Source organism: Neofelis nebulosa, chromosome 5, assembly GCF_028018385.1.
Source record: "Neofelis nebulosa isolate mNeoNeb1 chromosome 5, mNeoNeb1.pri, whole genome shotgun sequence".
Lineage (NCBI taxonomy): Eukaryota > Metazoa > Chordata > Mammalia > Carnivora > Felidae > Neofelis > Neofelis nebulosa.
Window position 1 is genome coordinate 67,597,830 of NC_080786.1, and position 27,351 is coordinate 67,625,180.

General features: G+C 34.7%; 1 protein-coding gene and 1 pseudogene across 7 annotated transcripts in view; both read left to right on the plus strand.

Moving 5' to 3' along the window:
* The window catches only part of NAALADL2 (N-acetylated alpha-linked acidic dipeptidase like 2), a 1,364,408-nt gene that overhangs the window by 457,502 nt on the left and 879,555 nt on the right, over nt 1-27,351 (plus strand). For 2 of the 7 annotated variants that reach the window (XM_058730531.1, XM_058730526.1), the window contains one exon: nt 11,101-11,137. The exons of the other annotated variants lie outside the window; for them this stretch is intronic. Coding sequence is in view for 1 of the 2 variants with exons in the window: in XM_058730526.1 (XP_058586509.1) it covers nt 11,101-11,137 (37 nt within the window). In the remaining variant the exon portion in view is untranslated. The remainder of the gene's footprint in view (nt 1-11,100; nt 11,138-27,351) is intronic. 7 annotated transcript variants of the gene reach the window in all.
* On the plus strand, nt 3,224-4,969 carry LOC131513011 (protein S100-A6-like; annotated as a pseudogene).

Sequence of the window (27,351 nt, forward strand, 5' to 3'; positions counted from 1 at the left end):
TTAAAAATCTGGCAAGAGACACAGCAATCCAATGTGATATGTTTGCATTAAAATTACCATAGAATTCAATTAAGATATTGAAGTAATGTTATAAAGTCTAGGAAATATTGTCTCAATACTCAGAAATAGTTCCATGAAACCTAACAGCATTATGTTTTTCTTTTCTCTTCCGGGTTGTCAGGATGTTAATATTTATTTATTTATTTATTTATTTATTTATTTATTTATTACATTTATTTATTTATTATTTATTTATTTATTTTTTAACGTTTATTTATTTTTGAGACAGAGAGAGACAGAGCATGAACGGGGGAGGGACAGAGAGAGAGGGAGACACAGAATCCGAAACAGGCTCCAGGCTCTGAGCTGTCAGCACAGAGCCCGACGCGGGGCTCGAACTCACGGACCGTGAGATCGTGACCTGAGCTGAAGTCGGACGCTCAACCGACTGAGCCACCCAGGCGCCCCCAGGATGTTAATATTTAAATGACAGCAAATGTAAAGTAAATGGTGATAGTTATGAATGTGTTGATTATATGTAACCTTCTACTCTTCAAATTGTAATTTCAGGCAAGAGTAACTGATGTTGCAAGCACAGTAAGGGAGGAGTGCACATCTATGGAGCTTGGTGCTAAGGGTGGTGCATCCCAATGAATTGTTTAGGAACTTGGCTGATTTAATTTTGTCCACCAGGACTTTATACTGTTGGCTGAATTATTAAAATTGTAGTAGGAAGGTTTTTTCTTTTATGGATCATGATTATAAAGTATATTTTAGCTCATATGTCACAAAATACTGTTATTTTATTGTTAAGTCAGCTCCCTGGATTTAAATTCAAAAGCATGAGATTATAGAATAATACCAGTCAGATTGATATTTGAAGGGCCAGTTGAGATTGGACTAAAAATGATAGAATCAAAAAGTAGAAAGATAAAATAGGAAATTGCTCAATTATTACAGTGGAGGTAGACTACTGTTATCAGTGAGTACATCAGCCTTTAGTTCAAATAGAACTAAATTCTATTCATAGAATTCACTTCATTCATAGTTCATCAAATGCCTTTCCTCTTAGCTATTTCCAGAGTTGCTTATCTGTAGTTTTTATTATAGCCAACTTGTCAGTTTACATTAAGAGAAAAGAATGGACTTGCTTCTTTTACAACGTGATACTAAGAATTTGCCATTTGAAAAATCTGAATTAGTGACCCCTATCACTTGGGGCATTTATTTTATCAAGCTTACCAACCTTGCTCTGAACATTTGTATTCTGTACTTATGTTCTATTGTCTAGCAGTAACTAGCATAAATATGTAATTATATGGTTTGTTTTTTTGTAATTGATTTCAAAACACTCTATTATTATGGTGCTGTTTGAATTGTGTTTACTATATCAACATAAACATATAAATTGAGTCAAATTATTTGCTTGGTTAACTGCAAACCACAAGTTATTACAGTGTTGTCAGTTTCAAAATGTTACATGAAAATAAAAGCATCTATTTGATTCCCTTTGTTCAGACCTGAACCTCAAAAACTTTGCATTATTTCCTATAGAATATTAGGCACAACTTTTGGACAAGCAGTAGATATATACTGTAGCACCATGCAAGGACCTCACATAACTAAGCATGCTTTATAATTCTCACAGAGGCTTGTGGCTTATTTGTAGGTGATAACTTATGTTAAATTCCAAAATAATTTTCCCTTTGCCTAAACCTCTGACTTGTCCAGCATACACAGAAACAACTTTACAATTAGAAAATTTTAGGTATTGGTGCTCTTGGGTGGCTCAGTCGGTTAAGCATCCCACTTCGGCTTAGGTCATGATCTCACGGTTCATGAGTTCGAGCCCCGCATCGGGCTCTGTGCTGACAGCTCGGAGCCTGGAACCTGCTTCAGATTCTGTCTCCCTCTGTTTCTGCCCCTCCTCCGCTCAAGCTCTCTCTCTCAAAAATAAATAAACATTAAAAAGACAAAAAACAGAAAAAAAGAAAATTTCAGGTCTTTTTATTTAAAACAATGAGCATTCCTCATGACATTTCCTTATGATAGGTAACCCAATCATAATTTAAATTGATGTGTTAGTCTGGTAGGCAATAAAATTGTCTATAAACAATCTTTTATATAATCTATTTTATAATCTTTTCTTTAACTGGTTCTCTTCAGGGTTTTAAATAGACAAACTAAAGATGTGTGATTTTTCTAGCTTCCTTTAGCCACCTGATTCTACCACCTGCCTTTAGTTTCCTGCCTCCTCTCCTGCTGACCACCATTGTCTGCCCAGGTGTGTGCCTTTCTCTTCATTCTCCATCTTTGCTTCTCTGCCTCTAGTGAATGAAAAGGGCAAATTTAAATTCACATCCAACGTTCAGAGCCAGAACACACAGAATATTTCATTTTATAATCCATGCATTAAAAAAACATTGCATTAATAATTGACAAGACATGACTGAATTACCTTGCATTTCCATGAAAGAAGAAAAGAGGCTCTGAGGAGTTCAATTGATTATTTTAATCTTTTTTTCTTGATCTTACAGTTCTCTTCTCCTTGTATACCTACAATTTAACTAAGAACAACATATATGGGATTTTGTGAGAAATCTCTGTCAAATGGGTAAAAGGACATTCTTCGTAATGCGAAAGCAACTGTGAAAGAAGTTTCTTTTCAGTTTATTACAAATGCAAAAGCAAGTCTCTTTGGGGACTGGCAGCTCAGGTGTGTGGGTGTGTGATATTTCCCCCTTAATGTTTCTGAAAAGAAGTGAATTGAGGGGAGTTCACTATAGCATTCTCCATATGAGTCCAGGCCTTGATTTTGTGCTATATATGAGCTAGAGATCATGAATGATCTTAAGATATTATATCATTACATTCTAGGACATCAACTATAACAACTAGAACAATAATCTTAACATTCTATTTTAGTATAGTCAAACAGAAGATATACATAGGAGCAAAAAATATAATTTTTCTTTTGTACTAGACATTCTTTAGTTAAAATTATAATCCATTTATAAATATATGGGGCAGGGTAAATTTGTAATGAAGACTCTCTTATACCATTCATTCATTGAATGGTAGTAGTTAATGAGCTCGTATTATATGGCTCCCAGGGATACCAAATAAATATACACTGTTATCATTCTAGATAAGTTCAAAATCCAGTGTCAAAGACATGTAAACAATATTAGCAGGAAAGGAACTATATAAAATTAGTATTTTCATGGTAGAAGCTGAAGAAGTAAGTAATAAGTAAGAGCTTTAAAGATAAAAAATTGCAGGTTTATTTAGAAAGAACATTTCAGGGGGCGCCTGGGTGGCTCAGTCGGTTGGGCGGCCAACTTTGGCTCAGGTCATGATCTCGCGGTCTGTGAGTTCGAGCCCCACGTCAGGTTCTGTGTTGACAGCTCAGAGCCTGGAGCCTGTTTCAGATTCTGTGTCTCCCTCGCTCTGACCCTCCCCTGTTCATGCTCTGTCTCTCCCTGTCTCAAAAATAAATAAATGTTAAAAAAATTAAAAAAAAAGAACATTTCAGAATGAAGACTTGATGTCAATAAAAGCAGAGTGATGTAGAAGTGAACAGGTTAAGGAAATAAAGAAATGCCCAGTATGGCTGAAACTCATTTGTCTGGGAAGCTGTGGCTAAGAAAAGGCCAAACCAAAGTTATGAAGACTAACCATATCCTTTGTATGCCACAAAATCCTTGCTAGAATGTACGTAATATTAGATAGTATTTGTTTATATATCACTCAGCAGGTTATAGGTAGTTACATATTAACTGGCTCCTTCTTTATCTTGATTCTGTGAATAATAATTACTAAGTAAATATAAGAGAACCAAATATTGATTTCTTTATATATAGCAGTCAACCACTTAGGGAATTCAGATATTCAAAAGGTACCTTCTCGGTCTGTTGAAGTACTCCTGGCCTTGCACTCTGAGTCTAGCACCCAGCCCTGGCATGCCCCCTGGATCAGGCCACTGGCTTTCTTGTGGCCATCTTCCATAAGTACTCAGTCCGGGAAGGCGACAAGAAGACCCTGAGTGAAAAGGAGCTGAAGGAGCTGATCCAGAAAGAAAGAGCTCACCATTGGCTTAAAGCTGCAGGATGCTGACATTGCAAAGCTGATGGACTGACAGATGACCTGGACAGGCACAAGAACCAGGTGGTGGTGAACTTCCAGGAATATGTCTCCTTCCTGGGGGCCTTGACTTTGATCTACAGTGATGCCCTCAAGGGCTGAAAATAAATCAGGAAGGTGGAGACATCCTCTACTGGGCCTGCCTAAGCCAAATCCAGTGGTGTTTTTTTTGTGTTGTTTTTTGTCAAATAAATATCCTTTTTTTTTTTTTTTGGTCAAATTAAAAAAAAAAAGCATTATCTGATCATTACTTAATTGATACTATCTCTTAGAGGCACTATTTTTCTATTAAATAAGAAAATAAGAAAAACAATTTCTGTTATCATAAGAGAATGTTCCTTTAAATATTAAATTGCTGGGAAAATACTAGTAAATGGAATTAGAAATATTGTAAATGAATTCCATAATACCACCAATTAGGGTTTTACCCAGAATGGCAAAGGTAGCTTCAATATAAATTGACTTTATAATGCAATATTTCACTCTTTGAAATAAAAATTTAGTAATGTTAATAATCATTTCTAATACAATTGAGAATAGTAAAATATTTTTGGCATGTCGTGATATACACTAAAACCTTAGCTAACATTAAAACTATAAAGATATTATGTACAAAAGTCAAGAACTAAACTAGGGTGCCCATTATTATTAATAGTAAAAATTGCTTGGGGTCCCGGGGTGGCTCAGTAGATTGAGCGCCCAACTTCAGCTCAGGTCATAATCTCATGGTTCGTGGGTTCGAGCCACGTGTCCGGCTCTGTGCTGATGGCTCAGAGCCTGGAGCCTGCTTCGGATTCTGTGTCTCCCTCTCTCTCTGCCCCTTCCCCACTCATATTCTGTCTCTCTCTCTCTCAAAAATGAATAAACATTAAAAAAAATTTAAAAATAATAAAAACTGCTCTTTAAGGTCAGCTAGGGAAGCAAGATATGAAAGAGAAATGAATTATATATATATATATATATATACACACACATATATATGAAGAGAAGATATATACAATGTATATCTATATATATATATGTAGAGAGAGAGACATAAAAGTATGATTATTTGTATATACATATTTTCCCAATAAGCCCAAAGGCATATGCTTGGTGGCCAGAGAAGAACAACATCAACGAAGTGAAAATTCAAAATCATTCCTATGTTCCTGCTATCTTAATGTCAAAAACAAACAAAAAAAAAAACAAAAAAAAAACCCAAAAACGTTAACAACTTGGAACTAAACTTAGCAAGTTATGTCTGGGTTCTTTAAATAAAATTTTAAATACTAGTTTTATATATTTAATTTTGATCAAAATGTCAATAGTTGTTTAGAAGTTTTGGGGGTAAAAAAAACACCAGACAGGACTATTAAAGGAAAAACAAATATTGACAAAACTATGAAACTAGTTCTACCAGATATTGAAGCATTTGCAAGGCACCAACAATTAAAATATTATGTAACTGGAAGTCAAACTAGTAGAATTTAATACACTACCACAAATTAGAGGCTATCATAGATCAAATGGACAAAAGTAGAGTTAAAAAATTGGTTAGATATTTCAGAATTGTGATTTTAATTCATAGCTTACCCAAATAATTTCAGATTCATTAAGGAGTTATTTTTTTTTAATCTTCAAGATATAGAGACTAAAATAAAAAGAAAATAGCATATCCATTTGTCAAATTAGTAAATAAATGCAACACAATATACCTGTGGTAGTTAGGATAAATGAAAGAATGCACATTTCTAGAAGGGATGTAAATTCATATAAGCATTTTGGAAGACAATTTTACAATATACATCAAAAAACTTGAAAGTTTGAGTAGCCTGGCTGGCTCAGTTGGTAGAGCATGTGACTCTTGATCTTAAGGTTGTTAAGTTCAAGTCTCACATTGGGTGTAGAGATTACTTAAAGATAAAATCTTAAAAACCTTAAAATTTTATGTTAATGCTAACCAGTAATTTCTGATGATCTAATAAAATATTTTAATTCAGAAATAAATTTTTATATACAGGGTAGGGTAGAATTATTTTTACAGCACAGAATTATCTGTAATGTAATCTAAAATATATATACTGTATGCTTTCAAATAAATTAAAAGTCATAAAAAATAATTAAAGGAAATATGGCAAAATTTTAACAAAGACCACATCTTCAGTGGAGTCCTTGGCTTTTTTTTTTTTTGAATTGCATAACAGTTTTGCATATGTGTATAATTTTTTTTCAATGATTATATGTTACTTTTAAAATTAGGGAAAAATTTACTAAAATTGTAGAAAAATTAATAGAATAATTAACAATAACTATATAACTAAAATTTAATAGAATAATTAACAGTAGAAATTGTTGAATATGTTTGAATATGGAGGGAGAGGGAGGGGTGACTAAAGAAATAACTTTAAAAAAAACATTTTAATGTTTATTTATTTTTGAGACAGAGAGAGACAGAGCATGAATGGGGGAGGGGCAGAGAGAGAGGGAGACACAGAATTGGAAGCAGGCTCCAGGCTCTGAGCCATCAGCCCAGAGCCTGATGCGGGGCTCGAACTCACGAACCATGAGATCGTGACCTGAGCTGAAGTCGGACGCTCAACCGACTGAGCCACCCAGGCTCCCCAAGAAATAACTTTTAAAGTCAGATATAATATCAGATAAAAATATCATTAGCAAAAGAAAAACACTAAAAATAAATTTGAATTCTGAGAATATAAAAAAGCAGATAAAATGGCAAAGACTTAAATATATATGACAGAAAGTTTAATATATATGAGATATTTACCTTTTCTCAAAAACATCAGTGGGTAAGGTAGTAAATGTTCCAACCAATATATACATAAAGGCCATGAACAGACAATTCACAAAGGAGGAAATACAGGGATTAAAAAAAAAAAAAGTATATGTAACCTGGTTTACAATCAAACAAATGAAAATTACAACAGCAAGAAAGAGTCATTTTTTACATTCCTTTTTTCTTTTATTTATTATTACTTTTTAAATGTGTAGTATAATTAACATATAGTGTTATATTAGTTTTGGGTGTACAATATAGTGATTTAAACAATTCTACATATTACTCGGTACTCATCATGATACGGATACTCATTAATCCCCATCACCTATTTTCATCTGTCTCTCCACACACCTCCTACTCTGATAATCATCAGTTTACTTTCTATAGTTCAGTGTCTGTTTCTTGGATCTCTCTCTCTCTCTCAGTTTCCCTTTGCTTTTTTTTTTTGTTTGTTTCATATATAAATGGAATTATATAGTATTTGTCTTTCTCTGACTGAGTTATTTCACTTAGCAGTATACTCTCTAGCTCAATCCCTATTGTTGCAAATGACGAGATGCCATTCTTTTTTTTTTTTTGGCTGAATAATATTCCATTGTGTGTATATATACACCACATCTTCTTTATCCATTCATCTACTGATGGACACTTGGGCTGCTTCCATTTTTTGGCTATTGTGGGCAATGGTGCTATAAACACAGGGACACATAGGGGTGCATGTATCTCTGATTAGTGTTTTTGTATTTTTTGGGTAAATACCCAGTAGTGCAATTACTAGATCGTAAGGTAGTTCTATTTGTAACATTTTTTTAGAAGATTTTATTTTTAAATAATCTCTACACCCAACATGGGGCTCAAATTCACAACCCCAAGATCAAGAGTTGCATGCTCTACTGACTGAGCCAGCCAGGTACCCCTATTTTTAATTGCATGAGGAGATTCCATACTGTTTTCCACAGTGACTGTACCAGTTTGCACTTCCACCAACAGTGCAGAAGGATTCCTGTTTTTCCACATCCTTTCCAACCCTTATTTACTTGTGTGTGTTTTTGATTGTAGCCATTCTGACAGGTATGAAGTTATATCTCATTATGGTTTTGATTTGCATTTCCCTGATGATGAGTGATGGTAAGCATCTTTTCATGTGACTGTTGGCCATCTGTATATCTTCTCTGGAGAAATGTCTATTCATGTCTTCTCCCCATCTTTTAAATTGAATTATTTATTTTTGGGGGATGTTGAGTTGTATAAGTTCTTTATATATTTGGATACTAATGCTTTATCAGATATGTCATTTGCAAATAACTTCTCCCATTCAGTATGTTGCCTTTTAGTTTTATTGATTGTTTCCTTTGCTGTGCAGAAGATTTTATTTTGATGTAGTTCCGTAGGTAAATCCCACTTGATTGTGGTAAATGATTTTTTCAATGTATTGTTGAATTTGGTTTGCTTGTATTTTGTTGAGGATATTTGCATCTATATTCATCACATATATTGGCCTGTAGTTTTCTTTTTTTGTTAGTGTCTTTATCTGGTTTTTGTATCAGAGTAGTGCTGGCTACATAGAATTAATTAGAAAGTTTCCTTTATCTTCTATTTTTTTGGAATAGTTTGAGAATAGATCTATAAACCTTCTTTAAATGTTTGGTAGAATTCACCTGTGAAGCCTTCTGGCCCTGGAGTTCTGTGGGCTGAGAGTTTTTTTGATTACTGATTCAACTTCATTGCTGGTAATCAGTCTCTTCAGATTTTCTAGCTTCCTGATTTACTTTTGGGAGATTCCATGTTTCTAGGAATTTATCCATTTCTTCTAGGTTGTCCAATTTTTTGGCATATAATTTTTTATAATATTCTCTTAACAATCTTTCTGTCTCTGTGGTGTCGGTTATTTCTCCACTTTCATTTCTTAGTTTATTTATTTGAATATTCTCTTTCTCTCTTATTGTTTGTTTGTTTGTTTATTTATGATGAGTCTGGTTAAAAGTTTATCAACTTTTTTGATCTTTTTAAAGAACCAGCTCCCAGTTTTATTGATCTTTTCCATTGTGTTTTTGTTTGTTTTGTTTTTTGTTTTTGTTTTATTTTTGTTTTGTTTGCTTTGGTTTTAGTTTCAATTTTCTTTATTTCTGCTCTAATCTTTATTATTTCCTTCCTTCTACTGGTTTTAGGTTTTATTTGTTGTACTTTTTCTAGTTTGTTTATATGTAAGTTTATGCTGTTTATTTGGGATTTTTGTTGCTTTGTGAGGTAGGCCTGTATTGCTGTAAACTTTCCTCATAACAGATTTTGCTGTATCTCAAAGATTTTGGACAATGGTGCTTTCATTTGTGTACTTTCCAAATTTTTTCATTTGTGTACTTTCCAAATTTTTTCTTGATGTCTAGTTTCATAGTGCCTATGGTCAGAAAAGATGCATGGTATGATTCAGATCTATTTGAATTTGTTGAGACTAGATTTGTGTCCTTATATGTGATCTATCCTGGAGAATATTCCATGTGCACTTGAAAAGAATGTCTATTCTGTTTTAGGATAGAGTTTTCTGAATATATCTGTTAATATCCATCTGGTACAGTGTGCCATTCAAAATCACTGTTCCCTTGTCTGTCTGGATGATCCAGCCATTGTTGTAAGTCAGGTGTTAATGTCCCCTACTATTATTTTATTACTCCTGAGTATTTCCTTTATGTTTATTATTGATTGCTTTATGTATTTGGGTGCTCCCATCTTGGGTGCATAAATATTTACAATTGTTTTATCTTTTTGTTGGATTGCACCTTTTATGATTATATGGTATCCTTTATTGTCCTTTGTTACAGGGTTTGTTTTAAAGTCTATTTTGTCCAATATAAGTATTGCTACTTTGGCTTTCTTTTTACTCCATTTGTATAATAAATGTTTCTCCATCGTGTCACTTTTAGTTTGCATGTGCATTAATTCTGAAATTAGTTTTTTGTAGACAGCATATAGATGGGCCTTCTTTTTTTTTAATTCTTTCTGTCACCCTTTGTGTTTTGTTTAGAGTTTTTAGGCCATTTACATTCAAATAAATTATTGATACATGTGTATTTATTCCTATTTTTTATTTGTTTTATGTTCTTTTTGTTTTGTAGTCCCTCTTTGTTCCTTTCTTCTCTTGTTCTCTTATGATTAACTGGCTTTCTTCAGTGAAATATTTGGATTCTTACTCTTCATTTTTTGCATATCTATTACTATTTTTTTTATTTGTGGTTATCATTTAGTTTATATATAATATATTCTGCATGTAGCAGTGTATATTAAGTTGATGATTGCTTAATTTTGAACCCATTTTTTACTCTTCTCTTTCCCACATTTCAAATATTTGGTATTATATTTTACTTTCTTTTATTTTGTGCTTCTCTTGATTGATTTTTACAGATATACTTAATTTTCTTGCTTTTGTCTTCCTATTTTTCTCACTCTTTGTTCCCCTGCTCACATAGTACCCCTTAACATTTCTTGTAGGGCTGGTTTAGTGGTCATGAATTCTTTTACCTTTTTTTGTCTGTGAAACTCTTAATCTCTCCTATTCTGAATGATAGCCTTGCTAGATGGAGTATTCTTGCCTGTAGTTTTTTTTTCCTTTTCAGCACTTTGAATATTTCATGCCACTCCCTTCTGTCCTGCAAAGTTTCTGTTGAAGAATCAGCTGATAGCCTTATGGGGTTTCCTTTGCATGTAACTATCTTATTTTCTCTTACAACCATTAAAATTCTTTCTTCATCACTATTTACTGCCATTTTAATTACTATGTGTCTTGATGTGGACCTCCTTGGGTTTAATTTGTTGAAGAATCTTTGTGCCCCCTGATTTTGGATCTCTGTTTCCCTTCCCAGGTTCAGGATGTTTTTAGCTATTATTTCTTCAAGTGCATTTTCTGCACCACCACCCCGTCTCTCCCTTCTCCTTCTGGTATCCTTATAATGCAAATGTTATTATGCTTGAAGATGTTGCTGAGTTCTCTAAGTGTGTTCTCATTATGCAATATTTCTTTGTCTCTTGTCTGTTGAGCTGGTTTCCTTTCATTATTCTATCATCCAGATCACACTGATACATTCCTCTGCCTCCTGTAGCTTACTATTTATTCCATATTTTTTATTTTTTATTTTATCTATTGAGTTTCCCACCTCTGATATGTTATTTTTTATCTCTTTGTTAAGGTTCTCATTGATGTCCTCCACTCTTTTCTCAAGTCCAGTGAGTATCTTTATGATCATTACTTTAAATTTTCGATCAGGTGCATTACTTATTTCTGTTTTGTTTAGATCTCCTGCTATGATTTTGTCCTCTTCTTTCATTTGGGACATATTCCTCTGTTTCCTAATCTTGTCTACCTCTCTGTGTCTGTGTCTGTGTTTTAGGAAAGTCAGCTACGTATTCTGCTCCTATACCTAGTGGCTTTATGAAAAAGAGATCCTGTTATTCAGTATCCCCTCTTCACTAGAACCTGGCACTTCAGGAGAGTATCCTATGTATGTTGCTTGCACCGTGCTGTTGTGTCTAAATCGCTTTTCCTTTCAGTCCAGTCTTCTGCAGTGTCTGTCTGCCTGTTCTGCTCTGTGCTTGCTCTCTGTGATGTTAGTGGAACTCAGGCAGGCTAGCTCTGAGGGGGCTTGCCTGAGGGGAACTCAAGGGTGGCACAGCAGTATTAGCAAAATGTACAATGAGTTAGTTTTAGGCCAGATCTTCCAAAGGAGAGCACATAGTGGAGCTGGGGTTGTGGTGTATTTGCACTGATCCCAGGGCCCAGACCAGCAGACATGGAGTGAGTCCTTGGGAGAACTTGTTGGCAGGGTATACTGATAGTAGGTTAGGTGGCAAGTGTCTGTGCAGCACTGCCTTCCACAGGTGGCCCTGTGTTTATACTGCAGGATAGAGGAGGAAAATGGCATTTGCCATCTCCTTCATTCCCAGAGAAGTCCCCCAACATGCTCCAAAATCCATATAAACAGATCCCTCTACTGTTGCCTCAGGAATGCTTCTATGTTACCTCTCTGTGGGCTGCTGTCTCTTTAAGGGTGAGGACTCAGCTATCCCTCCTCCTCCAGGCACACCTAGTGCTGAATCAGCTGACCTTTGAAGCTCCAGGTTCCAAGTCTCCCTGGTTATGCAAACTCACAGAATTCAGCCCTTCTGGTTTTCAAAGCCAAACTTTATGGGGATTTGTCTTCCCCAGGTAGGCTTCCTAGTACAAGAGACAATTTCTCTCCCCTCTCTGTGCTTGCAGCTTCCTCCCTCCTATGGGGAGCTCCCCACCAAGTGGTTTCTGCCTTCCCTAACCTGCAATGCAGTTTCTCTACATGGAGTTGTGGAGTTTGTTCTGCCAGTCTTCAGATGTTCTCTAGTTTATTTACATGGTTGTGAGTGATATCTAGTTGTAAACATGAGACAGGGTGAGCTTAGGGTACTGGTACTCTGCCAGGTTCCCAACCTCCATCTCATCACATTTCATGGGTGAGCAAAAAATTATAAACCCAATACTGGCTAGAGTATGCGGGCATATTTTGTTGATAAAGTATAACCAGGACAATTTTTGCCTAGAAATTTAGAAGCCACACTGATTACTTAAAAATCTTCTACTTTCTGTCTCAGTAATTTCACTTCTGGGAGTCATAATATTTCTAAAGTATTGTGAAACTATGAAAATATGGTCATTATTATGTTATATATTAGAAAAAATAAAGGTAATGGCTAATTAGGTTAGAATTCATTCACTTTTTACTTGCTGGAATGCTATTTAACTATTAAATTGGTCAGGAAATAAATGCACACCTATACACACACATACATATACATACATACATACATACATACATATATACATACATACATTCACATATCACACACATATATAAGCACAGAGGTATATTTATATGATTATGTTAATTGTAAACATCAAGATTAAAATAGGTTATGTACTTTATGCTTACATTTATATGAAATATTTATGTGAAAACAAGACTGGGGGAGGTAAATTACAAAGTATTACTTCTTAGGTATTCAATATACAAATGGAGGATATTCCTAATTTTTTTTTTTCTGAAATTTTATAATCTGGTTATTCTAATTTTTAGGTAAATTAAATGAAGAAAGAAAAGAAAGAATAAAGGACAGGAGGGAAGGTGGGAGGGAGGAAGATTTATGTTTTCCTCCAGTAAACATAACATTGATTGGATTAAGTGAATTTAAGATGCGACATTAATAATAGTTTGAAGAAGGCAAGGAGGGTTGTCTGTGATCGTTAACTTTGCTCTAAAAAGGAACATAAAAAATATTCCTTTTATTTTCTGATAAAAAAAGGACAGTTCTGCTTCTATGTATTTTTTCCCCTTTGTATTTCTAATAGAGAAATTGTCTGTGTATAGCAACAGAGCTCTACCATTAAAAATATGTGGGCATCAGGGATATCAAATAATTATGTAGGGGGAAAAAAGTGACTTGGCTATTATTTCAAATCATCTACTTCCTTTAGTTTGTGCCATTTTCTGGAATTTGTAAGTCTAGTTATCTACTCTAGCTTTGCATTTCTAAGTGTTTCCTCCTGAGTGAATGTAGCTTTTATTACAGCTCTCCAAATCTATGGTCCTTGAGCCCATATGAATTAGCACTAAAAACATGTTTATAATTTTGGAGTAAAATAAGATTATATATTCAAAATTTAATATAAGGCCTTTTCACTTACTAGTATCCTTCAGTTTCTTAGCACATCAAAATTACAGGCTTGTTTATACACGTGGGCGCAACCCAGGACTGTCTGAAAATTTTCCTGTGAGTTTCACATGAAGGAAGTAGTTTTGTGATATCTAGAAGGGAAATATGTCATATACAGTTAGGGTTAAAATTTAAAAAAAATCAGCAAATTTCAAAAAGCCATTTGAAAAGTATACTAATACATTTGAAAAAATAATATCATTTCTTCAGTAAACACTTAGGGTATTTCTTGGCATATCTATATCTATATCTATATCTATATCTATATCTATATCTATATCTATATCATCTGTATCTATCGTCTATTTATCTATGTATATACTGTACATATTATTTTATGACTGGAAAAATAGCTTAAATTTTATTTTTTTTCAACTTTTTCATCTATAAATTAGAAATAATAATAGTATGTAGCTGTATTTTATTAAGGTGTTATGAGATAATACACATGAAGTGCTTAGAAGAGTGTCTGGCAAATAAAAGGGTTAAAGAAATGTTCACTGTTGTTATCATTACTATTTTTGATTGCCAGGATATGTTGACTTTTTTAAAATTAAATATTACATTTTGGAAGTTTGTTGCATAATGGCAAAAGCACTGTTTAAGCTAGAATAATATATTTCAGTGTAACTAATACCTTACATTTCAATAGGAAGAAAATCATATTATTTCATTTTATTCTCATAGTTAGATATTAAATCAGAAAAATAAAAAAAATCTATGATTATACAGTTAATAAATGGCATATGTGAGACTTAAGTTCTAATTTTGGCATTTCTTCCCAGATACTCCATTGTGACTTTTTAATCTGAATTTACTATTTAATTAATCATTTAAATACATAATTTTATAAAAATACAATCCTAAATCATTCTGGAGGCAGAAGACCCATAAAGACACTTGAATGTTTATACTTGAAATCAGTATATACAACTGTGTTATAAAAGTGAAACTAATTTGATAATTTTGTTTACTTAAATCTGTAATCTCATGCTTGATACAGTGGCCAGGGGTTGAAAGTGTCAGCTGTGAAAATGTAAATTACTGAAGTGTATCTTAGGGAGAAGTGATGGTGTTCAGACTTACCAATCATGTGGCAAATAATTAATATGTATCAGGGACTGTAATTTCAGATAATATGGAGAATTTTTCAATCATTCCCAAACTATTTGTGTGCATTATCTGAGATACACTGCTTGATAGAGATTCTCAGAAATACATGAACCCTATTTCTATGATACCCTAGTAGCAATAGGAAAATGTGGTTAGCCAGCCTGAAACCTCTATCTTACTTATTTTTTTAAAATTTTATTTATTTATTTTAAGAGATAGGCAGAGAGAGAGAGGGAGAGAAAGAATCTCAATTAGGCTGCACGCTGTTGGCACAGAGCCTGAATCCGTGAGAATATGACTTGAGCTGAAATCAAGAGTTGGATGCTTACCTGACTGAACCATCTAGGTGTCCCTGTATCTTACTTCTGATGGCAAAAGTGAGACTAACAGACAGAAATTATAGGTTGGCAGGTTTATGCATAATATAAAAAAGTTGTTTCTAATTGCTCATGCCTATGAGTTTACTCATAAGGTAAATCCCTATTGTAAAATGTGTAAACACATGCTTCATGCCCTCTCTGCAGAGATGTTTTAGACTAGCGTCAGGCTAAAACTGTAGAGTTGGGCTAGACCCTTCAACTATGAATTCTGGTATTCTAATAGAGTAGATATTAGCCAAAATATAGTCAAGAAATACTCCTTAATTGGTTTGATAGACATCAACAAAAATGATTGTTTTCTTAAACCTCTTTAAGAATTTCATAGTAATAAGACTCAATAATCAGTAGTGTTCTAAAGTTTTTGAAATAGTTGTTTGCACATTATCTCACTTAATGTACCTTTTGAAATTCATTAATTTTAACTTTTATATCCAAACTTTCTATTTACTTCTTCCAATTAATGTATTTGCAACTTTACCAAAATTTGATCTGAAAATATGCAATGTTCACATTTTGGCATTGATTTTAGAATTTTGCACACATTTTGACTGATTTTTTTCCCCTAGAATATAGTGGAAGTTGTTTCATTCAATACTTTCATGGCTGGCATTTGTTGATTTATTGAAAAAGTCATTTTTGAGTGAGAAATCTTACAAATGATGAATATATACCTAATTTTTATGTATCAATCTATGTTAATCAGTGCACATTTATTTACTATATTTGGGGTCCATTGATTGAATTTCCACATAGCTCATCTTCCTTGCATTAGTCACATTGAGATGATTTGCAGTTTTGTTAATTTCATAGTGGGACATAACTCAAGAAACTTCTGAAGTAGTCTGAATGAAGAATGCTTCTGGACCCCCCCTTTCCCTCTTCCCTGTGTATCAGTTAGGAATGCTTCAATTGCAAATAACCAAATACATCTTCTATAGCTTACATAAATTCCCTCCTTCTTTCTTCCTTCCCTCTTTCCAATTTTCCTTTTTTTCCCTTTAATTCATTCCTTCTTTCCATTATCTTATTAAAGAAGTTTGGAGGTAAGTGATGGGTGACATTAGGATAATCACAATCTTTCTGAACTTCTTCTGGCCTTGACCCTATAGTCAGTCACGAATGGGTGCCACAGGTTCTAAATGCATATTTCCTCCTTATGAAGAAAGCAACATTTTCTTACTTGCCACCAATTAATGAATGTTTATGTGTCACTGATCAAAATGGTGCAAGATGACTCTATCAGTTTGCTAGTATTTTAGCTGACCCAACCCTGTGAAGTCTTAGAACGGATAGTCTGGGAATGGGTGTTGGGTTAGCAAAGCAGCAATGTCTGTCAATCCTATCTTTTACTAACTTCTGTTTTCTGAACTACTCTAGAGTACTTAATTTTCATAGATTCAACTGCTTTTTGCTACTTATCTTTTGTTAGTATTTGTAGAAATTAAGTTGCATAATTATAATATTATATACAACTGGAAAATGAGTGTTTTGAGAATAAATATAAATGGATTTTGGCAAGCATGCAGCTCACTGATAAGATGAGAAGTGTATGGGGGTGCTTGGGTGGCTAAGTCGATTACACATCCAACTTAGGCTCAGGTCATGTCTTGCGGTTTGTGGGTTTGAGCCCAGCATTGGGTTCTGTACTGACAGCACAGAGCCTGGAGCCTGCTTCAGATTCTGTGTTTCCCCTCTCTCTCCGCCCCTCCCCTGCTCATGCTCTAACTCTCTCTGTCTCTCAACAATGAAGAAATGTTAAAAAAAAAAAAAAAAGAAGTGTATGGGTATATTGAAGAATCGCTACTGGCTGGGAGAATTCAGTGTTTCCTGGAAATCAGTTGAATGTATTTTAGAGGGAGATTTATAGGTAATCCAGGAATGGGATTAAGTGGTGACTGGCTAAAATGTACATTCCAAAAGCCCTAATTTAAATCCAGAGCAATGCAAAATAGATAATTCCACTTATCCATGGGCTCTTCAAAGGGCTGGCCCATATCTTGTTCAACTTGTGTCTCCAATAGGCAGCATATACCCAGTACATGAAAGGCCTCACTAAAAGTTGCATTGAGTAATGGTGATGATAATGATGATGAAAATGTTAGAATACTATATTCCATGATATGGTACCATATTAGTAAGAATCTAAAAGAATTTGTTCTTAGCAATTTCGTGTTTATAAGTTCTTTGAGTGAAACAGTTATCACTCTCATTTGTCAGATGGAAAGTCTACTTTGGTTTGACATCCTAGGATTTGGCATTGTTTGCTAGGCAAGTAAATGCCAAAACCCACCTATTTCCTGTATAATCAAACTTTCCTGCACATTACTAACAGTCCTGGATTGTTTGGCTAATTGCTGAAAAGGACTACAAAGCCCAAAACAGCAAAAAACATAACTCTTTCATCGAATACATAATAGTAAAACAATGGACTGTAAATATTTAAGTGGAAGGAAATGTTGCATGCTTTTTTTGTTAGAGACCAGAAAACTTGTGTCATTTCCTTTTACAAATGAAAGAACTTCCTATTTCTGTTTGTTAACAGCTGGAACTGCCACTACTTTTATTTTGTTGTTCCCATACTCTTTATAGCTTGAAGCAATAATTCACTCAATTTATGTGAAATAGTTACATCACCAGTTTTGCTGCTCTCTATATATTCATGAGGTTTGATGATGTTGTTCTAATCATTAAGGATTTTTTCCCTACATTATGTGGGATAAGGTAGTTTGAGTTTTACATTAGCTAAATTCAGGATAGGTCATATATATAACATTAAAGCTTTTGTTCATGTTCCTTGTGGGACTGCTGTATGAATATGTTCAAAGATGTCAAAGTTAGTCATTCTGTAACATTTTTCCTACTTTGTAATGATAGAATTTATAACATGCCCAGTGGTAAAATTTTATATATCTAATAGATGTCAATAATAATTATAAATATTCCAGATTTACTATAATGTCTTACTTCTAGTTCTTCCAGAAAGTCATGCTAAGTTTTTCAAACCATAAAGCTTTATATAGCTGACACCACCCAAACTTCCAATGGTTATCCATATGCTCTATCATTTAACTTCCTACTTAAATGCTGGTTGCTCTGGGCAACAGCACAACTAATCAATTGTAAATTGCTTACCTTGGATTAGAATTTTCTTTAACATTGTCACTTTTCTGGAAATTACCATCCCTAAGAATGTAATAGTTAAGAACTTTGAGAAATTTGAGAATAGATTTTATAATTCATGTATTTTCTACTGTATATTTCTGAAGTTAATCGGTAGCAATATAGTGTGATGGGTAACAGGTATTAAAGAGATGGTATTCATGAATAAACCTTTTCATAAGATAAAAAAAAAGCATAATGACAAGTAAAGCTTTAAAAATAAAACACGAGGGGCACCTGGGTGGCTTGGTCGGTTAAGCGTCCGACTTCAGCTCAAGTCATGATCTCATGGTTTGTGAGTTTGAGCCCCACATTGAGCTGTCTGCTGTCAGCATACAGCCCATGTCAGTTCCTCTGTCCCCACTCTCTCTGCCCCTCCCTCTGCTCACTGTCTCTCTAAAATAAAATAAAAAGTAACAATAAAATATGAAACTCAAATATAGAGCTCTCTAATTCCTCCTAATTTCTTGAACTGTATCAGTTAAAAAAGCAAAACATTTATCTCAGTCTTCTACATTTTGATTTTTCGTTTCACCTGATATCGATTTGGAAATTTTCATCAGCTTGAACAGAAAATCTGCATGTGGGAAAAGATAAGAAATTGACTGAAATGTATGATATAGAGCCAGAATGGGTCTCTATTGTATTATATCCCAAGAATGTTAGAAGAGGCAATTAAGTTGAGAGGGACCATATAAGGTGGTTTTTGGAGCTGATGCATCAGAGTTTTCTGAAGTGTTTATTATAATATAAAAAAATCTGTTCCCACCTGTCCCCCAGAGATTTAATTTAGTACAGCTGAAGTATATACCTGGATTTTTACTTTTTATGTGCATAATTTAATCTTAAGCATAATAAAAGCTTGAGAAACACTGACATATTAATTCTCCATTTCCCACACATTTTTTACCATATTAAATACCTGGGAAGTAGCATTAGATTTGTCCCCACTTTGAAATATCCTCATTTATAGTTTAAAACTATAATATGACCATGAAGAACACTTTTTGAACATGATACAAAACAACTATTCAGCACATTATATATCACTCAATGCTTTTTGCATACAAATGATTATAAAAACTGATTTTTAATTACATGAAGAGATTTTCATTAAGGATGAATAATTATCATTTTATCATATAATAAGAACTATGCAATCAGTGTCTGTGTATATTTTTTCTCTGACTCTACAGAGCCATGTTAGGCAATGATCTCCAATGATCCCCGCCTCTTGGCATTCATGCCTTTTTATAATTCCTTTTCTCAGTGTGGGCAGGACTTACTGACTTGCCTCTAACTAATAACAGGATACAGCATGCGTATTGGGATGTCATTTCTGATATTAAGTTATAAAATGACTGCAGCTGTCATTTTGGGTGCTCTCTCTCCCTCATTCTGAGGGAAGTCAAAAGCCATGTTTTAATATGCCCTGTTGAGAGGCCCACATGACAAGAAATTGAGGGAGGTTTCTAGCCAACAGCTAGTGAGGAGGTGAGGTCTTTAGTCCAGCTGCCCACAAAGAACTGAATCTCGCCAACAAGCATGTGAATCGACTTGGGAGCAAGAACCAACCCCAGTCATGCTTCAGATAAGATCACACCCCTGAGCAACACCCTGACTGCAGCCTCATGAAAAACCTTGAGTCAGAAGCTCCAGCTAAGCCATGCTCTGATTCTTAACCACAGAAGTATGAGATAATATATATTTGATGTTTTAAGTTGCTTAGTTTTAGGATAGTTTGGAAACAGTAGAAAACAATTTAGAAGCCAAAAGTGGCATTAACCACCTCATTCCAGATTCTAGTGTCAGGATTTCTTTGCTCTCTATGTGATCTCTGATTTTTTTTGTGAATACTTTACTTGCATTATCATAGATGAGTTTTATTTGAAAACAACTCAGTCCTTTAAAAATAAATAGGAGCTTTATTAAGAGTAAAATAAAAATTGCACAAGTTCTTTGTGTCTAGCAAGTTCAGCCCTCGTCCAATTTCTGTCACTCAATTTGAATCATAATTGCAATTTCATTTATTTTTTTAATTTGAGAATTCATCATATTCTTTTTGAGAATAACTGCCTTTCTGGTGCGATAACCCAAATGACAGCATCTTTCATAGAACTCGAGCACTAGAATATTTTTAAAATATTCTGGAAACCAGCACTTTTGTTTTAAAGATGAATAATCTTTGGTCCGTAAGAAAAAAATAAAAGACGAAGTGGATTACTGAAGATAAAACTACTGCTTGAACTGAGATCTAATGACTCTTTTCTAGTGTTCCTTTGATTCTTTGATCATAGATTTACTGGGTGGTGGAAGCCAATGTTCAGAAGACTTTTGGGAGATGAGCAATATTTAGGCTGGGACTTAAACTATGTCATGTGTAGCTTCCAAAATGGGATAGCCCATTTTTACTAATATTTCAAAACTGTTCTCAAATTTCCCATGGCTTTGTAAAGCCTCTATGTACCTCACTGCTCTCTAAGTGTCTTACTGCTAAACAACATTTAACCAAGTTTCCAGTGTCTGCCTTTCTTATGATGGCGTCTGCAAAGGTGCTGTGCTACTAGTGTTCAGGAACAAACATTAATAATGTTAATTAATAGCATAAATAGGATTGCATTTTGGATTTATAATGTAGTAAGTGCTTTGGATTTATTTTTGGATAAACACCAGGGAAGGAAGATTGAGACAGAGACACTATTCTGGAATACAAGACTCCCTGCATAAAGAGCCATGTTTTTATTTTTTTTTAATTTTTAATTTTTTTATTTTTTAATTTTTTTTAACGTTTATTTATTTTTGAGACAGAGAGAGACAGAGCATGAATGGGGGAGGGTCAGAGAGAGGGAGACACAGAATCTGAAACAGGCTCCAGGCTCTGAGCTGTCAGCACAGAGCCTGACGCGGGGCTCGAACTCACAGACTGCGAGATCATGACCTGAGCCGAAGTCGGCCGGTTAACCGACTGAGCCACCCAGGCGCCCCAACAGACATGTTTTTAGTAGTTGAGTAGCTTCAAGACTCTGAGGAAACTCTTTTACATCATGGTGTTACTATGAATGAAATTTTAATGGTATAACATGTAAGAGGGTATGTTTAAAAAGTATTTGTTAATGTTTATTTAAGTTTTAGGGAGAGAGTGAGAGGGAGAATCCCAAGCTCTGACCTGGGGCTCAGTCTCATGAACCGTGAGGTCATGACCTGAGCTGAAATCAAGAGTTGGACGCTTAACCAACTGAGCCACTCAGGCGCCCCTAAAAAGTATTAACTGCTTCTCTAGCAATAAGCAATATATCTTATTTATATCAATTATCTCTTTTCAACAGACAGAAGTTGGGTTTATTATGGCCTGAAATAAATTAATTTCCCCCATCTTCCTATTTATTTTGCAACCATTGACTACCTCTCTTGCTAGTTTTATGTAAGTGTGTCAACGTTTCTGGAATATCTCTGATATACTTGTCGGTGGAGTTGTTATACAAATAAATGCCAGGGAGTCAGGGATTTGCTTCCACATCACCATGCACTATTGGAAGCATTACTCTCATATCTTGTTTTAATAAACTTCCTTCAAACTCCTAGGCCTGAATTAAATCAAAGTAGTTTTAGAGCTCAAGGATGGAATAAGTCATTTCAGAAAAGCGGGACAAAGAAAATCAGGGACGCCAGATGGAAAGTTCAGACTGGCCAGTATCTTTAAAATGTCAATGCTGTATAAAAAGGCTTTGTAAGCCATCAATCAGCGATGGCTCTAGAAATAGGCAGGTGGCTATAGAAATTAGTCTTTTTTCACTAAGCCTTAGGAAATTATTTTCAAAGTAGGCTGAATTTGAGAACACTTATGCAGGTATATTTAAGGAACTGAAAAAGAGATGAAAGAAGAATTTCTAGTAAGATCATAGTAGTTAATAGAAGAGTAACCCCTTGTTTTCCTAGATAGTAGAGTCAAAAGTCTGTATATTTATTTTATTCTTATATTAAAATTTGACTTATTTACTAAAACAGGCAAGATTTAAATCTGGCTTTCTTATGTTTTTTTGTTTGAAACAAGATTAAAAATCAATACATTTCTCCTTTGATCATGAAACCAATTTATAACCCTATGGCAGTATCCATTCATTTCAAAATAAAAACATAAAGCAAAGCCTTTGGTTTTCAAGAAAAGAGGAGTCTCAAAAAGAAATGGCTATAGGGCCTTAATGGTGTAGGAAAGCTTTGCAGGGGAACCAATAGTAAACGGATTTTCTTAGAATGGAGGCATGTCCTTAGTTCATGCTAAAAAAAAAAAAAAAAAAAAAAAAAGCATTCTTAGCCTTGTAGCTATTCCAATTTTAATTGAATTCACACTAGCTAGCACATACATACAACAGTATTTGTTAACATTTATACAGCACTCTACGTATGCACCAGATGCTTATGCTGTCATGATCATATACTTATTTAATTTTTAAAACTGTGCTTTAACAGCAGGTATTTGTTTTATTCCTATGAAAAAATGGATGTTAAAGAACCTGTATAAATCTCTCCCTCAACCCTTCATCCCTGCCTCATGGAGATTTTAAATATTGTTGAAGCATGAAAACTATTATATGATGATTCAGAGCACAGACCACTTAATTGGTTTCAAATACTGGTTCTATTACTTCCTAGCTGTGAAAGCTTAGATAAATTATCTATCCCTACATTTGAGTTTCCTTGTGTATGAAGTGATAAATGTAAAAGGATAATTCTGAAGTTTAAATGAGATAAAGTATATAAAAGTGCTTAGCACATAGTATGAACTCAATAAATGTTAATTGTATTTATTATTTGAACCTCCTTCAAGGGGCGCCTGGGTGGCTCAGTCGGTTAAGCGGCCGACTTTGGCTCAGGTCATGATCTCGCGGTCCCTGAGTTCGAGCCCCGCGTCAAGCTCTGTGCTGACGGCTCAGAGCCTGGAGCCTGTTTCGGATTCTGTGTCTCCCTCTCTCTGACCCTCCCCCATTCATGCTCTGTCTCTCTCTGTCTCAAAAATAAATAAACTTTAAAAAAATTAAAAAAAAATGAATCTCCTTCAAGATTCACCAGCAAAAAGTGCATAATTTTATTTAAAAATTTTAAAATATTTAATTTGAGAGAGGGCAAGCAAGCATGAGTAGGGGAGGGACAGAGAGAGAGAGAGGGAGAGAGAGAATCCCAAGCACTATTAGTACAGAGCCCAACGCAGGGCTTGATCCCATCAACCATGAGGTCATGACCTGAGCTGAAATCAAGAGTTGGACGCTTAACCACCTGAGCTACCCAGGTGTCCCCAAAGTGCATGATTTTAGAAATCATTTGGTTAATTATTTTAACTGAACAAATTAACCATTAAAAGATTTTAAAAAACAACTTTTCTGCCTTTGAATATATGATTCAAGTGGAAATAATAAATAATCACATATACAATGTACCATAATGTTTACAATGTGTTATGCAATTCAAATAAACTGTAATTCAAATAAAGTAACACTTTATGCCAATCAGGGAAGATTTTTCTTCAAGAGATGAGATAGATTTTTTTAGCAGTTAGTTTTAAGAATAACTTTATATATAAAACATTCTAATTGTCAAAAAAATTTAGAAAATGCAAAAAAAAAAGTGTTATAACTAAAGGGAAATGACCCATAAATTGGCAACCCAGATTTTTTAAGTATTTAGTAATATTTTTGCATATTGTCTTATGGTCTTTGTGTGTATAACCTATATTTAAAAAACAATATTTGACCATTTCTTACCTAGCTATTTATCATTTTCACTACCCCACATTGTTTTAGAAATTTTTTTCCAGTTTATTAAATGTGGGTTTTATGAGTGGACTAAAGAAAAACAAAAGGCATTTTTTTAGCTTTGGGATGGGGACTGAAGGATAGGAGGTAAAAGATGAAAATACAGCAAATAGCAAATGAGTTTTATTCAGTGAAGGATAGGGTAATTTATCTGGTTTAACAACTGCAGGACGTGAATTCCACATTTGAAGGTGAGAGCTATTATCTAGCCCTGCAGTCTAGGCAGGATGGCACTCTGGTATGGCGGAAAGAGCAGTGGAGATTGTGTGAGAGGCCTCAGTTCACACTACATTAATACTATTTGACACTTCAACAATATCGGGTTAGTCACTTGGCTTGGCACTCCCCTTGCCTTGTTTCTTCATGTTTAAAATGAGACATCTGAAAGATGGGCCCAAAATCAATAATGTACCAGTCCAAGCCAGATCTATCCCAGAGCCACTGTGTACCTCAGAGGACGTAGGGTCTGTGAATGCTTTCACAAGACTGGAAAGTGTTGTGCAAAGGGAAACACTCTGGAATGTGTGCCATCAAGGCCATACTCACATCTTTTCATCTTGGTGTTCACTGAGGCCACATCAACAGACACATAGAATATGCTCTGGAAATTCTTGAGACAGTCAACAAAGGATAAGTTTGGAATGGAATTGGCATCCTCCCAAAAGTCTTTTTTTTATTTTTTTTTTACCTAAGAACATGTTTTCTGAACTGGATTCTGATAGCTATTAGTTTTAGTTCTTTAGCAAATTGTTCTCTCTCTCTCTCTCTCTCTCTCTCTCTCTGTGTGTGTGTGTGTGTGTGTGTGTGTGTGTGTGTGTGTGTGTTCTGAATCTGGTGATAGAACCAAATGCATCTGCAGGTTTGGATATGTGACTCAGTTCTTGTTAATCATGTTGTCTCACTAATCATGTTGTCTTGCTTTGCTTGGACATAGTGACTGTCTGTAAGTGAGAATAGAGCGCAAACAGAGGTAATTAATCACATATCTTTGTGAAACTAAATGTTGTGAGGAGAGAAAAAGACTCCTGCCTCATTTAAGATAGAATAGCAGGGACTAGTACTACCTTCCTGCTTGAAACAAACAAAAAATGTACATAACACATGAATCAAGAGCACTTAACACATTGGATATCAGGCGGTGAAGGAAGAAGTTTCTGAGAAAGAGGAAACAAAAGAGGTGAGGGAGAGATTGCCCAGCTCACCGCCTAGAGGGAGATTCTAGGTCACTGTGCAGGGAAGAGACTCAGGCAGAGTAGGACTGCCTCCTAGCTTTGAGGACCAGCTGAGGGCTTGAAGTACTGAATGCAAGAGTTTATATTCCTTTTTATTGTTAAGCTACTTCAATTTGGGGTTCAGTCATTTTAAGAAAAAGAGACCTAATACACCTTATATTTCATTTCCCTGTCCATTTTCCTTATTCCTGAGTTCCATTTCAAAGTCAGGCATACCTCAGGCATTGCTGAAGTCACATGTTAAGATATGACAAGTGCCCTTTACTATGTAGCCTCAAGTATGTGCTGCAAGAACCGCAGCCTTTAGAGTGACTTTCGAATTACATTGTTAAAATGTGTTTTTAACTTAGTACCTTCTGAAAAATCTATTCTTCCGCAGACAGGCTTACAGCTATCTTCTATTAGGGCTGGAAATTGACTTTCTAGCCACTGACACTTGACAGGATGTTTATTTTCCTGTTATAACAATTGCCAATTGTCCACCAATTTCTCTTCTCACAGAAATAACGAAGGTCAGCCATGATGAACTACACTCTCTGTAGCTCTCTCTGACAATTTCTTTATATCCATATTTGATATCAGTAATTCTCTCACTTCCTAAAAATGGAAAAAAAAATGAAGACAATCAGTGCAAAATGCTGTCAAGGGTGGGGAGCGAGAAGATAAAGGTGTTTGCATGTTATTCTCGACCTGACTATGAAAACCATCACCCAACAAGGATGGAATGTCAGCACAGATACACTTTTTTTTTAATTTCAAAAAAGCTCTGCAGCTTCAAGATAAAATGTAACCTTGCAGTTGCTAAGGTAACTGGGATTTTTTTTTCCTCTTTAGGAATAGCAGAACAAATTAGGTGAGGAAAACTTCTGTAAATTGTCAATACATGAATGCCCGAGGCTGCAATAGCTCAATGCTTCATTGGAATCCTAGGTAACCAATATGTGGGGCAAGTCACCTAAAAGATATATTTGCTGTTGATCTGATTAGTTTCTTGAGCAATTTAATGCAAATGATGAAATCATAGCTACCCCTCCTTTTTTAGCTTTGACAACCTTTCTTCCCCTTGTTAATTTTATGCAATTTAATAGCTATCAGTGGTTCTAAGACTGAGGATAGAACATTTTTAGATACAGTAAAATATGACAAGGTTAATTGTTGGCAATGGTCTACTTTATAATCAATACGTATTTAGAATTCTATATTGATATTTCTCTGTTGCTGCTATTCCCTGGGGCTTCCTCTGGTGTGGCATCATTAATCGCTCATCATTCTGCTGGCAGGATTATTTGTTAAAATATTTGGAATTAGAGACTAATGGTTCATACATGAAAACCCACTCATTATGTTTGTTTTCAAAGTATCCCAATGTACTCTGACATAAAAAGACATTGATAGGGGCACCTGGGCAGCTCAGTCAGTTAAGTGCCTGACTCTCAATTTTGACTCAGGTCATGATCTCACAGATGAGTTCGAGCCCCCCATCTGGCTCCATGCTGATGGTGCAAAGCCTGCTTGTGATTCTTCCTGTGGTATTTCATGGTTTCTAAGATGCACACTTTCCCACATTTTAGTATCCCTAAAATTAGGATGAATATAGCAATTGATGGTACTTGACAATTGCCATTAGCCACTCGTTGCTTTTAAAGTATCTTGCAGTACATATAATAATCAATGATGTTATAGACTGGATGGGATATAGCATTATGACTTACTGGTTTGAAAAAGATTTGGTAAAATTTGTCCCATGAGCTGTTTTCACCTTGTTTTACCAAGCAGTACATTAACCAATGAAACACTATGATTTCCTAGGCTCATCTTTAAAGTAAGTAGCTATCGCAGTGGTGTTGTTGATACAAATGTTCTGACTTTCAAATGTTCTGTGGATTATTCAGGTGTTATGTGATCATCTCTCACTATCTTCCTGTGCAAAGAATACTTTAAAACAAACCAGTTAACAAGATGGGTTCACTCAAAATATACTAAGGAGGGAAAGCTGTGTTTGCTAGTAA